The 16006-nt window shown below is 37.9% G+C and overlaps 1 protein-coding gene across 9 annotated transcripts in view; it reads right to left on the reverse strand.

Moving 5' to 3' along the window:
- FRYL (FRY like transcription coactivator) overlaps nucleotides 1-16006 on the reverse strand; it is a 254467-nt gene that overhangs the window by 37083 nt on the left and 201378 nt on the right. For all 9 annotated transcript variants that reach the window (XM_032400333.1, XM_032400332.1, XM_032400322.1 and 6 more), the window contains 8 exons: nucleotides 15206-15410; nucleotides 13682-13803; nucleotides 12479-12669; nucleotides 11029-11123; nucleotides 9368-9975; nucleotides 8963-9060; nucleotides 4693-4863; nucleotides 2431-2571 (listed from right to left, as the gene is read on the reverse strand). In XM_032400333.1, coding sequence (XP_032256224.1) covers nucleotides 2431-2571; nucleotides 4693-4863; nucleotides 8963-9060; nucleotides 9368-9975; nucleotides 11029-11123; nucleotides 12479-12669; nucleotides 13682-13803; nucleotides 15206-15410 — 1631 coding nt within the window. The remainder of the gene's footprint in view (nucleotides 1-2430; nucleotides 2572-4692; nucleotides 4864-8962; nucleotides 9061-9367; nucleotides 9976-11028; nucleotides 11124-12478; nucleotides 12670-13681; nucleotides 13804-15205; nucleotides 15411-16006) is intronic.

Below are 16006 nucleotides of genomic sequence, written 5' to 3' on the forward strand. Positions count from 1 at the left end.
TTGCCATCTGATTGGCCCTCGGGACTACAAAGAGGCCAGGTTGTTATTGAGGTCTTTGAGTTATTTTTCTGCTTTTAGTTTTGTGTATTTTTACCAACATAATTTAAAAATGATTTACATGACCATGACAGATATTTGTAGAGAAGAAGAAGAATCAAATTTTTTTTTTTTTTTTTTTTAGAGGGGGTGTGTGTGAGGGGGGGGGGGGGGGGGGGGGGGGGGGGGGAGAGAGAGAGAGAGAGAGAGAGAGAGAGAGAGAGAGAGAGAGAGAGAGAGTCTCAAGCAGGCTCCACACCCAGCATGGAGCCCCACACAGGGTTTGCTCTCAGAGTCAGATGCTTAACCAACTTAGCCACCAGGTGCCCAAAGAAGAATCATTTTCTAATGAAGAATTTACAGTATTTTTTTTTCCCATCTATTGAAAAGCATACACATTAAAAAACTGTTTTTTTCTCCCCTGACTTATGGTAACAAAATCACACCTCAGTCTTGTGTCCTACGTACTGTGTCACAGTTGACCATTCTGAGGGGAAAAATGCCACTAAAACGACAATAACAAACAGCAAGTGAAAAATCTTTGGCAGAACTGAGTTATCCAATTTATTTAATAACATCTTGATATGAGGACACCTAAAGCACAAAATATTCAATAATTATAAAAATGTCCACATAGATATGATGACATTTTAAGCACATACTTCATTGTAAAAAAAAAAAAAATTAAAAAAGTAGTTTATATTTAACAAAGTTATGACATTTTTTTTGACAGAAATAATTAGCAGCTCTGGACATTGTAAAAAGTTAAAACTTCAAGGATGTTTCTATAAATTATATTGGTAGTTGTGCTTGAAATATAAAAGATTATTAGGAGGAGTTCAATTCTGTGAAATGTTTAATGTTTGAATAAAGCAGAAGTCACTAACTGTGAAAGACCCATCAGCTAAATATGACTTCGGTCCATACAAAATTTAAGAAATTTGGGTCATTTTGAAATTAGGAGATATTAAAGAAAAACCCACATTTCCAGCTTCTCTTCAAAAATTACAAGTTCTCACCACACTGGATCTGTCCTCCAACATGGCAGCCATTAGGGGAAGCTAAGTTGTGCTGTTCCTTTTAGACGGGGAATGTGCCATTCACTTAGAAATCTATGCCCTCTTATGACCACCTGCTTGCCCAGTGGATATGTGAGCTTGTGGTTCTGAACATAAAGAAATGCATCTGCATTTTATAAATTAGTAGTTCAATGTGGTATGTGTCTCTGTGGGAGATGCAGCAAATATTTGATGAGTTAACTTTACACCTTAAGAAGAAAAGAGAAATGTGCTTTAGAAAAAAATATATAATTGTTTGGTGAAGTATTACTCATTGAGAGAGAAGATAGGATAAACGAAAGAATCTTACGTTTTTTGATTATTTGCATTCACTGACTGTCAAGGGAATTTTATTTTTATTTATTTATTTATTTATAAAGATTTTATCTATTTGAGAAAGAGAATGAGAGAGAGAGAGAGAGAGAGCATGAGAGGGGGGAGGGTCAGAGGGAGAAGCAGACTCCCCGCAGAGCAGGGAGCCCGATATGGGACTCAATCCTGGGACTCCAGGATCATGACCTGAGCCGAAGGCAGTCGTTTAACCGACTGAGCCACCCAGGTGCCCCTGTCAAGGGAATTTTAAAAAGAATTTGATTACCTAACAGAATAATGGAAACCAACACAGTTTTATTACTTTCAATATAAGCTAAGACAAAAACTCATTACTAGCCAAGTTATTTCCATTTGTAAGTTTTGCTTTAGTGAATGCAATTATAACTGCAGTAGAAACAAAATATTAATCTGTTAAGGCTCTTAAACAGTTTGTTCTCTTTCATAAGTTGTATCCACAATACTGATCTGCTTAGCAAGGCCTTTCTTAACAGATAATTCAAAGGTGAAATTCAGTATAGACCAGACTGACTCGTCATCATTTACATTAAACCAAGTTTGATTTTCTTTCTAAATATCTGGGCTCCTTGTATCAGACACAGAAAGCAAGTCTAAAATACAGACTCTACAAAGAGCTCTTCTGTTTCTAAAAGTACTATTTGTTCATTATGTAGAATCTGGGTAGTGGCAGGAAGGCACAGAAGAGTCCCAAGTGTACTGTCCAGAGGGGAGGATAGCTGCTGTATACATTCTTTCTAGTCATTACTGAAATGTATATTCACAGATGTAATGATTAATCAAAATTAGGAATCATGCCAATCGTACCATTCAGATTTTGCTTTTTTGTCACTTACATTAAGAACATTTTTTCCATGTTGTAAATATTCCTGGAAACATGACTTATGGACTAACTACTTTCTACTCTAGGAACTTCAGAGTGTTTTTTTATGATTAAAAATTGTTCTGCAACGAATAAATTCTATACATAAATTTTGTGGTCACTCACCTGTACATATTTGCCAATAATCTTTATGATCTCCAGATTAAACTGCTTGACTGGGGCAGCAGAAAGGTCAATGTGACTCAAAAGACTATAGATGATCTGTAGTAATGATTGCTGCATGCTGGACAATCCTTTCTCTAACAGCTAAAATAATATTAAAAAGTATACTTTTATTAGGTTAAGGAAAATTCAGTATTTATGATGTTGAAAAACATCATAGATTTAATCCATGATTTTATGGTTAGATGATTAGAAATCCAGAGACTAATAAATAATAAAGATAAAAGATAATGTCTATTACTGTTACTTGTCTTTGGTTCAGAAAAGATCAGTAATAACTTCTCATTTTATTTATTTATTTATTTTTTTATAACTTCTCATTTTATTTTATTTTTTTTATAACTTCTCATTTTAATCTTAGTTTTTTCTCTCATTTCCTTAACTAATTTAAGTTGACCATCATTTAACCATCAGTTAAGAAAAAAACCCATCATCACCAAAGAATGACTATCCCCAAATCATTCATACCAGGCACACCTATTAGCTACATCATCTTGGATAAGCTTCTTAACCTCTGAGCCATGATTTTTTTAAAAATAATAAAGCAATCATGCAGCACCTGGGTAGCTCAGCTGGTTAAGTGTCTGCCTTCAGCTCAGGTCATGATCCCAGGGTCCTGGGATCAAGCCCTGCATCGGGCTCCGTGCTCAGCGGAGAGCCTGCTTCTCCCTCTCCCTTCCCCCATCTCCCTGCTCGTGCTCTCTCTGTCAAATAAATAAATAAAATCTTAAAAAAAAAAAAAAAAAGTAATCATGCTATCTAAACTTCATATTTTTTGCAGGGCAATTGAAGTTAAATATATGTAGTTCTAAATATATGTAACTAGTCTCAGTACTGTTGTTAGCAATAATTTCAGAATTAATAATAATAATAAAACAAGGATAACTTACACTACTGAGGGTAATATTCAGGGCAAAGCATTTTCTCCACAGACTGAAAAACAGTCACCATATGTGGTACAGATCCCATGACCCCAGGATGGGAGAACCAGTGCTACTTTAGTGGTGAGCTTGATGGCGGCACCAATGTGAAGCTGGTCTAAGGAGCTTGACTTCAAAGCCAATTAAGGAACAGGCTTAAGAAGTTAGCCTTGGTTTTATATTGGCTCTTGTCCTAAAGGTTTAGGTATAAGATAAACCTAGAGACTTGCATTTATTCAGGTTAAGAAGCTGCTACACAGATCATTCCCACTGTCGGCTCTGTTTTGTTTTGTTTTTTAACTTTTTTTTTTTTTTTAAAGTACTCTCTACACCCAACGTGGGGCTCGAACTCACAACCCTGAGATCAGGAGTCTCACGCTCCACTGACTGAGCCAGCCAGGCGCCCCCCCATCATCGTCTCTCCTAAATCTAAGGTTGATGGGAGCAAACCTATCAAAGCAACACCTTAAAAATGCACACCAGTCCTAAAGCATTTTATGAAAGTCAACATCTGTGACATAGCTAGGTTAAACAGTGTTATGGGCAATATTTAAAATGTTTATTGGGTTATGAATAATTTCTTTTAAGCTTATTCAGTGTTTTAGGTTTAACTTTTAGAGGTCAAGTTTTAAAAAGGAAGGTATCACTTTATAATAAGCTGACAAACATTTTTAGTGACTAGGACTTTTTGAGATTCTTTGTGGATATCACTCAATAATTTACTTTTTTAGGCATGAAGTTAGTTCCTCAACAAATACTAACTTTCTATGTTGTTGTAGGGCTAGTGTTTTTATAATTCCATCTTTAGCCGCCCAAATCATGTTTTAGATCAGGAAGCAAATATATCATCAAAATAAGAACCTACCCAGCAGAAATGCCTTTGTATGCTGTATTATTCTAGAATGGATTTCAAAGTCAGGAACTAATTTTTTTAGAAGCAAAAAGTATACCCATTGTCTAGGATCAAGACCACTGAAAACTCATTTTTTATTTGAAATAAAGGTGAAATTTACATTTTGAGTTTTATGTCACTTAAGGACAGTGAATGAGAAAATAAACACTGCAAATGAAAAAAAAAAAAAAAGCCTTTATACTTGAAAGTATACTTTATACTTTCTTTATACTTGAATTACCCATATTTTCCTTTAAAAAAGGATGTTATCTATATTCACTTTCAAAGACAACTTGAAGGTTAGTATCAGTACTGCTTCTAGAACTAAGTCCACTTGAAAATTTTGCCACAGAACAGTTAAAAAGTACTTTTTTTTTCTTTTGGTAAATTTACCTCTGCAAGATAAGTCACAAGATTAAATGTAGTATCCGAGAAGGAGTCATGTAGATATCTACATACGACATTGATCCAGTTAGAACAGTCTCTGGAATACGTGTGTGTACTGTACAAGCTCATCATGTGAGCCAGATTGACAAGTGCTGGGCATTTTTCTTCGGCACACACCTAAAAAACAAAGAAAATAATTTCACTCAATAATTTAGAGGTAGATGTTGAAGCTTTAATGCATTTTCTTTAAATACAGTAGAAAAGTTGAGAGAAAAAAGCACAAGGCATTCGTAAGAGAATAACTTAATGGGTGACATGGAATGATTAATAGGTTGAGAACTGCCATGGGTGTTAAATAGGACTTTTGTCCTACCAGCTGCCTCTGGTAAAACCCATACATGGTTTTGTAAATGCTACATATCATTTGTAGCTGTTTTGTAAAGAATTTTGTTTTGTAAAATCCCTATGGTGAGCAGTCACTAAACAGGCAGGCTCCGTGAGGTTCAGAGATGCTGAGCCAGAGCAGAAATGCTTTCGTCTCCAGCTCCCCTGGTTCTCTGAGTAGGGCAGTCAACTGCAGAGATGCTCACATGCGTGACACACTCAAAGAACTTCACTGGAGCTCTGGTAAAACTCTGCGTTCTACCTCTCCAGAACATCCTGCATGACATCGTGCATGACAGCCTGCAGGATGGACCCCAAATCGCCACAAGCTCCTAAGGTCCTTGGCCAGTAAGTTAAGGTCACTTCAAAATGTACTGACTTCCTAGAGTTTGTTTGATCCAGTATTATGCAACCTGAATCAATAAATGCTTGGGAGGATCTTACTGACCACGTGCATCTTGTCTGTTCCCTGAGTTGCTGGTGAAGGTATTCTTTAGCCTGCTCTGGGGGACACCTGAACAGTGCAGAACTGGAAAGGGGCCACCCTAGTCTTTTATCCCTGCCTATCACAGAGCTAGCACTGAAATTTTGTCTGGTTTTCCTTTTCCTCACTTATTCTACCATCTTACTGATGTTTTGTCTGTATTTTCACAAACTGCCTAGAGCACTTAGTAAAGAAAGTACCCTTGACCCCTGAACAACGTCGGGGGGTGGGGTGTTCAACTGTGCGGGTCCACTTATATGCAGATTCTTTTCAATAAATACAGGATAGTACTGTATGCATATTTTCTCTTATGATTTTCGTAGTACATTTTCTTTGCTCTAGCTTACTTTACTGTAAGAATACAATATATGATACATGTAGTATAAAAAATATGTATTAATTGACCTGTTTACGTTATCGGTAGGGCTTAGAGTCAACAGTAGGATATTAGTAATTACATTCTGGGAGAAGAAAACGTCATATGTGATCTTCAACAGTGCAGGGGGTTGGTGCCCCTAACCCCTGCGTTGTTCAAGGTCAACTGCAGAATATTACCTTTTAAAGTATATGCACTTTTCAACTTTCAGATGAATGTAACTGTTACTTTGATTCATCATGTGGACATTATCACTGGATAGGCCTGAAATAGGAAGGCATGCAAGACTCCGCGGACTATTAGCAGTATCTTGTAAGTTATTTTATAAAATTGTTAAAAGCAGCTAGTTTCATGCATTACCCTTTTACCCATAAAACAGATGGGGTAAGAAGAAAAAAAAATTTGTTGATGTTTCTTATTTGTATTTCAAAATATAATAATTAAGCATACTATTTTTAAAAATCACATAATTTTATAATTTCACAGCTTGTTATTTTTTAGGAATCATTTTAATATTTTAAAGTAAGTTCTTTAAAATTTTAAAGTATTTTTTTCCTGAAAAATAAATCATTCTTACAGAACTCTTATGTCCTCAAAAAATATTTTTTTAAAACATGATTTAAAAAAAAAACAAAACAAAAAACACCTGTTGTTTAAGAGGAAGAAAATTCCTAGGAATAGATGCTGTATAATTCTATAGGAAAGACAATGGCTTAGATTTAATTTTGGAATTTTTGAATGACCAGGTTAAAGTACGACCCCAAAAGAGTGTGCGAACATTTTCAGCATACTATTTTTGCTATAATGAATAGCTAAAAAGGACAGGATGTCTTAAGTGTTGCCTCACTTTGAAGTTCTGTGCTCTCCAAGGGCACAAACAGAACTGGGGATATTTGCATAATGAGGAAGCACATAATGGCAGAAAATTACTTTCAACAGTTTTAAGTGAGAGGATAATTAAGGAATCAATTTAATTCATATCCTGCAGGTTGCTGAAAGCCGAGGGAACCTTTTTGTCCTGCTCAACAGGAAGAAAACAGACTTAAAAACAATTTATGACTCATAGAAAGCTGTATTTGGTTTCTTAAAAACAAAAAGATATCTGGGAGTTTCCTGTGCTTTGCCTTGGTCCAGACAGCAGAGGCTTGACCCTCTGAGGGGCTTCCACATCCTTTGGGTCAGGCCAGGCTGGGCTCCTGTCTTGGGCCATCATTTGGCAGGAGGTTCTCCAACAGTGTCCCCTGCCATTCTAAATGCTCCTACTTCCCTCATTAAAGGACTCAGGGCTTTTTATGTTTTGAAATCCCAAAGTAAGCCAATATACTTTTTTCCCCTTTATACGTTCTTTCTTACCTCTCATGAAAAAAAACAAAAACTTGTTTACGACATTCTTCTAATGATAGGTCATTAGAATATTAAAGTGAACAATATTTTAATAAATTATTTTATATCACTCTTAGACCTCAGTAATGCAAATGCATGTTGTTGGGTTTTTTTAAGGCAATCGTTTTCAAAATTATGTTTCCACTAACTGTAACTCTTCTTTTTAAATACATGCTTTTCAAACGATTATGTTAAAAATCTCTCCGTATCTAATTTATTTAGCAGTGTAATCAGGGAGGGATTCAATTGCACACTTTATTAAATATTACCTTGTCATTTATTAAATAGTATCTCTCAAGATAACAAAAAGGTTTCTATGTGTGTGGCTTCATGGGGATTCATGGGGCTGGGGTAGCTCAGAGATGAATCTGTACTTGCAGGCGCTGGGATCCGGGCCCTGGGGAAGCGGGTATTGTCTTTGGCTTTCTGCGTGCTTGCCCTTTCCATCTACTGTTGTGTTACTTGTTAAATGACCCGCAGCTTTTAAAAGGTTGCTCATATAAAAAAAACTCTTCCAGAGAATTTCACTTGCTTATTCCCTTTTGTTGCAAATTTCTCTGATTTTTCTCCTCCTGTTTTAGCTAGGTTATCTTTTCTGTTGCTATTCACTCATCTCCCCTAGTTCAGCTAATTTCCTATTGTATGTATATGACTTGTGAATTTACAGAACTCCTTCTCATAACTGTTCATATTTTCAGTCTGTAAAGCCTTTTTTCCAAGACGCAATGAGTGACAGAAAAAAAAAGAAGAAGAAAGAAAATTAAGAGTTAAGTTTAAGCAGAAGGCGAGGTATTTGGGTTCTTTATTGTTCTTGAGAGGAAATTATTAAAAAATCATACTCTTTTTTAAAATTATGATGAAGAGCTCTAACACTTTCAAACAAATGTTAACAGATGATTTAAAAATCGGTACATTCCTGTTTCAGAAACCTTCAGAAGGAAAGAAAAGAAGGAAGCCAGCAAAGAAAGATGAAGATAATGTTAAAAGGAAAAAGGCAAAAGTAAAGGGAAAGAGAACTTTTGGAGTCACAGAATGTACTATGCCCTCTACTTAAGACTCGGGGCCTTTGCACATGCAATTTCTCCTGCCTGGAAACCTAACCTCACCCTGCTCCCTAGGTTCTCGTCCAGGGATCTTATTTTGGTCATTCCTATTCAGCCTTCAGTGTCGAGGCAGACTTTTGCTCTCTGTGCCCCTGGAGTCCTATCCTTTCATTGCACACTTATCAGACTCTAGGGCGATTGTCTACTTGCTTGCACCCCTACTGTAAGGCCCACAGGGGCAAGTATTCTGTCTCCTTTGATTTTCACTGCATTTCTGGCACCCAACCCAGTGCTCAGCAATATGTGGTAGGAAACGAATGAATTGGAGACTGACAGAGAGGTAGAAGATAAAGTAGGGAAACAGAGCAGAAAAAGACTCAGACTCAGAGGAGCATTACGCTAAACAAATAATTTTATTCACTGTGATTTGAACAGTGGTAGCTTACATCATTACTGTAAAACTCCTTTATATGCATGAAAAGAATAAAAATTTAGATGTGAAATTTCACAGAGGAAGTGACAGTAAAAGATTTGAGATCCCCCCCTTTAAGATAAACTCCAGAAAAATTTCCCTTTAGCATATCTGTCAGCATAACATTTGCTTACCTTTGCTATTCGACTAGCTGTTTCTTTGCAAAACTGAGTTGGGCTGTCAAAATGCTGGATTAAGTGAGGCAATAAGCAAAGGATGTTAAGAGGAAAGCCTATCAAAAAAAAAAAAGCAAACAATAACCAATTTTATTGCACATTATTTAAAAACTAAAGGTATTTTTCTAATGGTTCACAGAAACCATTTTCTTTTTATCTTTTGGAGCACCTGATCTTCTACATTCTTTTTTTTTTTTGCTTTTACCAAGGAAATTAAGCTATCTCATATATTCAAACAAACAAACAAACAAGTCAACCCATGACTATTTGTGGAAAAGCAGAAATTAGTAGACTTCAAAACAAATTAGTTTACATTTCACTACATTAAAAAGCAGAGAGTTGGTGCAATTCTATTAACATCACCTGACAACTGGGAAGGATCCACCAGCGTGTGTTTGGAGACAGCAATGAGTTTACTGAGGAGGTGCACGGTCATTTCTTGCGTAGAGACTGAGGTAAAACCCTTAAGGAAGAGCTGCTGAAGGCCTGGAAAGTTATTCCATTTCAATTTGCTTTGTACATTTTCAATCTTCTCTCGACTCTCCGATTTATCCAAAGGCAAATGGATAAGCAGTTTGTTGAGAAGCCTAAGAGCCAGGAGGTATTCATATTCATAATCTGATTCTAATAAAGATGCTGCTATCCAAAAAATGGTGGCCATCAAGTTGGTAGGCTCAGTAGTGGACTGCACATCATACATTCCCTTCTCTCTCAGAGAGGAAAGGCTTCTAGTCCTTGCTAAACTATTGCTATGGTTTATCCGTCCATCCATTATATCCAGTGTGTTACTCCGCCGCCGGTCACCTCTTCGGTCACCAATTAAACTTAATCTCAGAGAGTTACTTCTTGCATTACTGTTATATCCCAAGTAACTGCTACTACTAATGGGACTTGTGCTTAGATTGAGTTGTCCAGTGCTTTTCCTGTTAGCTGCATACTTGTTTCCCATTATAGGATCATGGTATGAGGTTCTTTACAAAAAAAAAAAGAAAAGAAAAGATAAATGCATGTACAATCACTTCTTTTGCTACATTAATTTTACTCTTGAAAACACTGAAAAAACACTGTTACCAGGAAAAATTACATTTGAGTATATCTGACTTTGCTTACTTAAATTTCAGTTCTTTCCTCCATATTAAAGCAAAACATACAATGGTGTCTTTCCTACTGTGGCCAACCGTTTCCTGTGAACTGGAGGATGTTTGATTTGAAGTGAAAATTCTGCCACAGTTATCACTGACAACTTTCAGCTCTAGTAAACGTTATGTCCAAAGCAGAACTCATCTGTCTTCTCCCCAGACTTGATGGTCCCCATGTCCTTATTTTTGTCAATGCACACTTTTCCCCCCCAAAAAAATCAAGCTCAAAAATTTATTTTCGATTTCTCCTTCTCCCTCACATCCGATTATCACCAATTTAAAAATAATGACAGAATGCTGCCTAGAGGTGCCAGCAGTATGCAAAGCACTAGCAACACTGAAGTCTGTTGGGAGAGACGGAGATGGGAAAATCCATAGTTTGTTAATTACTGTTATTAAACTCTGAAGAAAAGCCCCGAGAGAACCCCCAAAATGGAGTAATTCGCACCACCCTCAGGGAGTTAGAAATGCTTAGCTAGGTGGTGACATCTGAGATGGGTCTTGAAGGACAAGCCAATTCAGGATTTGCAAGGAAGAGAAAGTGGGAGAGGAACAGTTTGCAGATGTGAGTGGGGAGGGGGCTGGCCGGCTGTGGGGCAATGGGATGGTGGGTGTGGCAGGAATGGCGCCGGTCCGTGGTGCTGACGCCCCGTTGCACAGCAGAAAGACCTCTGACCAGGACCTCAGAAGAACAACACACCACTAACAGCTCTGTAAGACTTTTCACACGGTCTCCCTGTCCCCCTGTGCCCAATGGTGATCCATCTGAGTTGTTTGGTATTATTCTCACTACCAATATGAGAATAATATAATGTCATAGTTATGCATATTTAGCTACTGGAGTTCTATCTACAAGTCTACATTTTGTCTGGCTTAAATTCTTACTGAGAAAGGGCAGAAAGAAGATCATAATGCTTCATGGTTTCAGCCAAAGTATCAATTGCAGATTCCAATGTGAGAAGAAGCTCAATCACAAATCCCTAGGGGGGGTAAAAAAAAAAGGGCAGATTTTCATTAATTATGCTCTGGAAAAAAAAGAAATTGCAACAGACTTCCCGATGAGATTTAAAATTAGAACAAACTCAACATTAATATTACAAAATGATTAAACTCTTGAGCAACATGATCTTGCTGATTGATGAAAAACTCATCAAACTAATGGTTATAATGGCACAATTCACCCAAAATTGCTCAGGCCAAAAATCGGAGTCATTTTGGTTTCTTTCTCTCACATCTAAATTAAACCCATCAGCAAGTCTTGAAAATATTACTTTTAAAATATATCTGAAATCTGATCCCCTCTCTATACCTCCACAGCTTCCCTTAGTCTAAACTACCCCATTTCAGTGTGGACTTTTACAATAAGCCCCTTAGCTGACTCCTACTACCCTCCTAAGGGCTCTATTTAGCCTCTGGAGTTTTCTAAATAGCAAATTATATCCATTACTTTTCCTCTCAAAGCCTAGAAGTATTGTTTGCCATCAACTCAAAGTAAAAGCCCACCTCGCACCAGGGTCTACTAGACCTCACGTAATCTGGACCTGCCCACGTCAACCTCCTGACGTTAGACACCCCCATCCAATACACTAGCCACACTGGTCTGCTTCATGTTCCTCAAAGAAAGGTCTACTGCTTCTGCCTCAGGGCCTTTGCACTTGTTGGTCCTATTTATCTGTCTGACATGTTCTTCTGGATTATCACAGGCCTCAATTCATTGACGTATGTGTTTAAAACTCATCTTCTCAGATGATCATATATAAAAACAACTCCCTCTCCCCTGCCACTCTTTAACCTGTTACTCTACCTTGTTATTTTCACACCATTAAACACTAAATAAAATCATGTTACATATTATTGGTGGATTAGAGGCTTATTTCTCCAATAGAATGTGAGCTCCAGAAGGCCAGGAACTTTCTCTTGTTCACTACTATATTCAGTGTCTAGAACAGTGTTAATAAAATCACTAGTCTGTATAGACGTAAGTTCTCAATTGCATTATTTCACTTAATTTATCTTAAAAATTCAGCACTCTTCATTTAAATTTAACTTCCTATCTCTTTTACCTTGTGGTCATCCCAAAATAACATCCAAGTGTGCGTGCGTGCATGCGTGTGTGTATAAATGTAAAGCTTTCTCGGATAGGCACTAAGTATTTGATTCAGTTAGTATGTTATCAAATATTATTTACAAAACTGTTTCATAATTCTTTACCTGCTTGTTAGCAACTGACAGGAATTCTGTGTAACCATTAGTCCTGCTGTGCTCTGTACTTGGCAAATGAGTCCTTGACAATGAGTAACTGCTCAATGGCTACTGAAAGAATTTAATGCAATACCTGTGCATCTTCCCCTGGGTCCCCTACAGTTTCTACAAGTCTGGAGAGAACATCAGAAAGTGTAGTTGCAGAAAGAGGCTGCTTTAGGGCCCTGAAAATCTGGAAGGATCTCCCAGCATAGTGTCGAGAAGAACAAGAAAGTGCTGTTTGCAGAGCAACTTCACTAAGATGATGTTCCAAATGCATTCCTTCTGCGAAGACAAAGGATGGATACAAGTGAGTGCGTCTTGTTGCTTGGAATGCAGGGTTATCATCAGAGGTTAACCATTTTAAACCCAGTGCCCAGCACACTGCCTGGCAAACTGGGCAGGCACTCAGATTTTAGAAGTCAATGCTTTTTCTTTTCATTAAACTCCATGTGCATTTTAGAGGACTCTTCAGTCTAATCTCCAGGGAAGTATTCTTTGAGAACAGGGTTTCTCAACCTCAGCGCTGTTGCCATTTTGGCCAGACAAGTCTTGGTTGTGAAGGCTGTCCTATGCAGCATGCTTGCTTAGCAGCAGCTTGGCCTCTGCCCAACTGGATACCAAGAGTAACTAGTGGTCCCCTGCCCCCCAGTAGTGACAAAAATGTTTCCGGACATTGCCACATGTCCTGAGGGACAAAATCACCCCTGGTTGGGAACCAGTGCTTTAAACAGATACATTTTTACTATAATTTTCAGTATGTGTTAATTTTAGATCATAGAAGCCTGTTACAGTATAAAACAGAATTTAAGTTTGTCATCTCCACCTGTGTTCCTTTAATGTTATTTCCTAATACATAACCACACTGTAACTTTATGCCATCATATATGAAATGAAGAATCCCAGAACGTCACAAGTGACTTTCGTATTTTTTAAGAAGTAACTAAATTTTTCTTGAACCAAAACAAATCTGTTATCACAAATGAGTTAAAAAAGAAAACCTGTCTAGGGGCATCTGGGTGGCTCAGTCGGTTAAGCGACTGCCTTCTGCTCAGGTCATGATCCCAGAATCCTGGGATCCAGCCTCGATCCAGCCGCACCCCTGCTCGTGCTCTCTCTCTCTCTCAAATAGATAAAATCTTAAGAAAAAAAAAAAAAAAAGAAAAAACTGTCTAAAACTTTTTAATGTAGACGTGTCAACTGTCAACTCTTTGCTAAGCAGTATCAGGAATTTTCACATCACATTAAAATATCTCATTTAAAGTAAGTATTATCTGAAATATTTCATAAAAGATACCTGAGCTTGACTGCTTAAAAACAGAAACCACATGTTTCAAAAATGTAGTTAACTGCTCAGCACTCTTTATGCTAGGATTCTTGGCAGAAACATCCTCATGGTTCCAAAGGGGCCCTCTTTTTCTGAAAACAGAGAACAGACATAATCCCTTGGTTTTAAACTGACATTAACAGTTTCACTCAGCCACCTAAAATGTGCCTTTGCCACTAGAAAGGACAGTAGCGGAATAAATCAAATAGCACGCACACAGTCTACTACTATTTATGTACTCGAATGTGTAATGGTCTATGTTAAGTAGAGGAAGATCCAGGTTCCATGTAATTTCAGCCTTCCATCATTACAGTTAAATTCTCTCAGAGATGGTAGATAAAGATGACAAATTCTGCCAAGTGAGAAGAATACTGATTTCTGCTTCTGTGTTATAGGTCACAGCATAATTTGGAGAGGCTAGACTGTATTTAGATTGTAATGCAAAGAAAATAATTTACTAGCTAAAAATACAGGGAATGTTTAAGACAGAATGGTTTCCTCTTCGCACCAGGGTCTACTAGACCTCACATAATCTGGACCTGCCCACGTCAACCTCCTGACATTAGACACCCCCATCCAATACACTAGCCATACTGGTTTGCTTCATGTTCCTCAAAGAAAGGCCTATTACTTCTGCCTCAGGGCCTTTGCACTTATTAGTCCTATTTCTCTGACATGTTATTCCTGATTATCACAGGCCTTTAAAATATCTTTGCATTCTCAAGGCTGCCAGCTTGGTTAGTAAGGATTAAATTCCTTATTACCTCAGGCCCCAAGTGCCCTGAAAATCTTTTATGTGCTCACACAGCCACCAGTCTGCAACACCTTTAATTCATCCTGTTCATTGCCACGAGACTGATTGTTCTCAACATATTTAATCGTGTCTCCCACCCTTCCCATCCAGCTCAAGGAATTTCAGTAATTTCTGTTTTCTGGAAAGATGAAAGATCTGTAGCCTGTGGCCTAGGCTTCATGGCCCTCCAGTCTGAATTCTCCCTTGCCTACAAAGTTTTCTCGTCTAGAAACATTTCCGCGAACATTACAGTCAGACTGGATTACTCACCATTTCCAAACACATTTTATTTCTCACGCCCCTGATGATTCTGCTCTTGCTGTGGAACACCAACCCCCCTGTCCCCATCTATGTTTCTTCCTTACTTATGGTGCCTTGCAAAGAGTAGGCCATAAATAAAAATTTGATGACTGACTGATAATGGAGCTAACGAAAGTGGAGTATGTATTCAGATAATACTGTATTCTCTTTGGCCACTTGGTATCCAGACACGATTAAGGGCCTCCTCAGGGATAACGGTGTGAGCACAAAAGAAGAAAGTCTTTGGAGGCATCAAATTTTCTAACTATCACACAATACACACCTGTGCATTCCAAATCAATGGCACACCAGCAACGAAAAACAGGGTTCACCGTAGCCGACAAATGAAAGAAGGACTTAACGCAGCTATGAGGCTGGAATGGTGAGAGCTGTAACGTTACCTTGAGGTAATGAATTCCATGAGGGTTTTGACTTTTCCATCCTGCTCTACTGAGATGTCGACCTCATTGAGGATAGTGGTGTGCAGATGGGAAATGGCAGCGCTGTTATTTCCTAAGCTGATACTAGAAGAGGTAGAACTTGAGCTAAGCCCTGAGTCAGTCATGGGGGAGGGCTGGTAATCAGGTATAAAATCACCAACGCCCGCTGAAAGAGAAAGATGGCCGTGAAAACCAGACAGGAAAGGATCGCACACGCTATTTACACTTAAACTCTCCTTCCTTACAGGTTCTACGGGACACATGCGGGAATCTTAGCACCAGCTGATGCAAATCAGCGCTCCTTCCGTGGGAGCCTCGTCAGCACCAAATTCCAGCAAGCGAGTTTGGGGGCCAACACTGGTTTCCACAGCCTACTATTAAAACTTAACTATCTGGATTTCCTGTGAGGTCTTCTGCTGCCATCTGCTGAGGAAAGTTGAAAGTGGCACTTTCCTAATATTTTGGCACATTGACTCAACATGTGTTGAGTCCAGGGTTTCCACAGTGTGAACTGATTTTTCTTATGGAAAGGATTCTATACTTTCTGCTTCATTTTACTTGAAGAAAGGTAATTTTCAAGTCTTTGTAATATTTATATTATGTCAATTATTAAATTCTTTTACAGGTTGTTACCAATGCCGATCTTCGCAAAAGGAGTCTTAAAAACAAACAACAAAAACCAACTATGGAATTTTAAATAAAGATGTTTTAACATAAAAGAGGCATAAACTTTATTCTATTAATCTTTTAATCACATTTTAA

Source organism: Phoca vitulina, unplaced genomic scaffold (assembly GCF_004348235.1).
Source record: "Phoca vitulina isolate PV1807 unplaced genomic scaffold, GSC_HSeal_1.0 scaffold3, whole genome shotgun sequence".
Taxonomy (NCBI): Eukaryota; Metazoa; Chordata; class Mammalia; order Carnivora; family Phocidae; genus Phoca; species Phoca vitulina.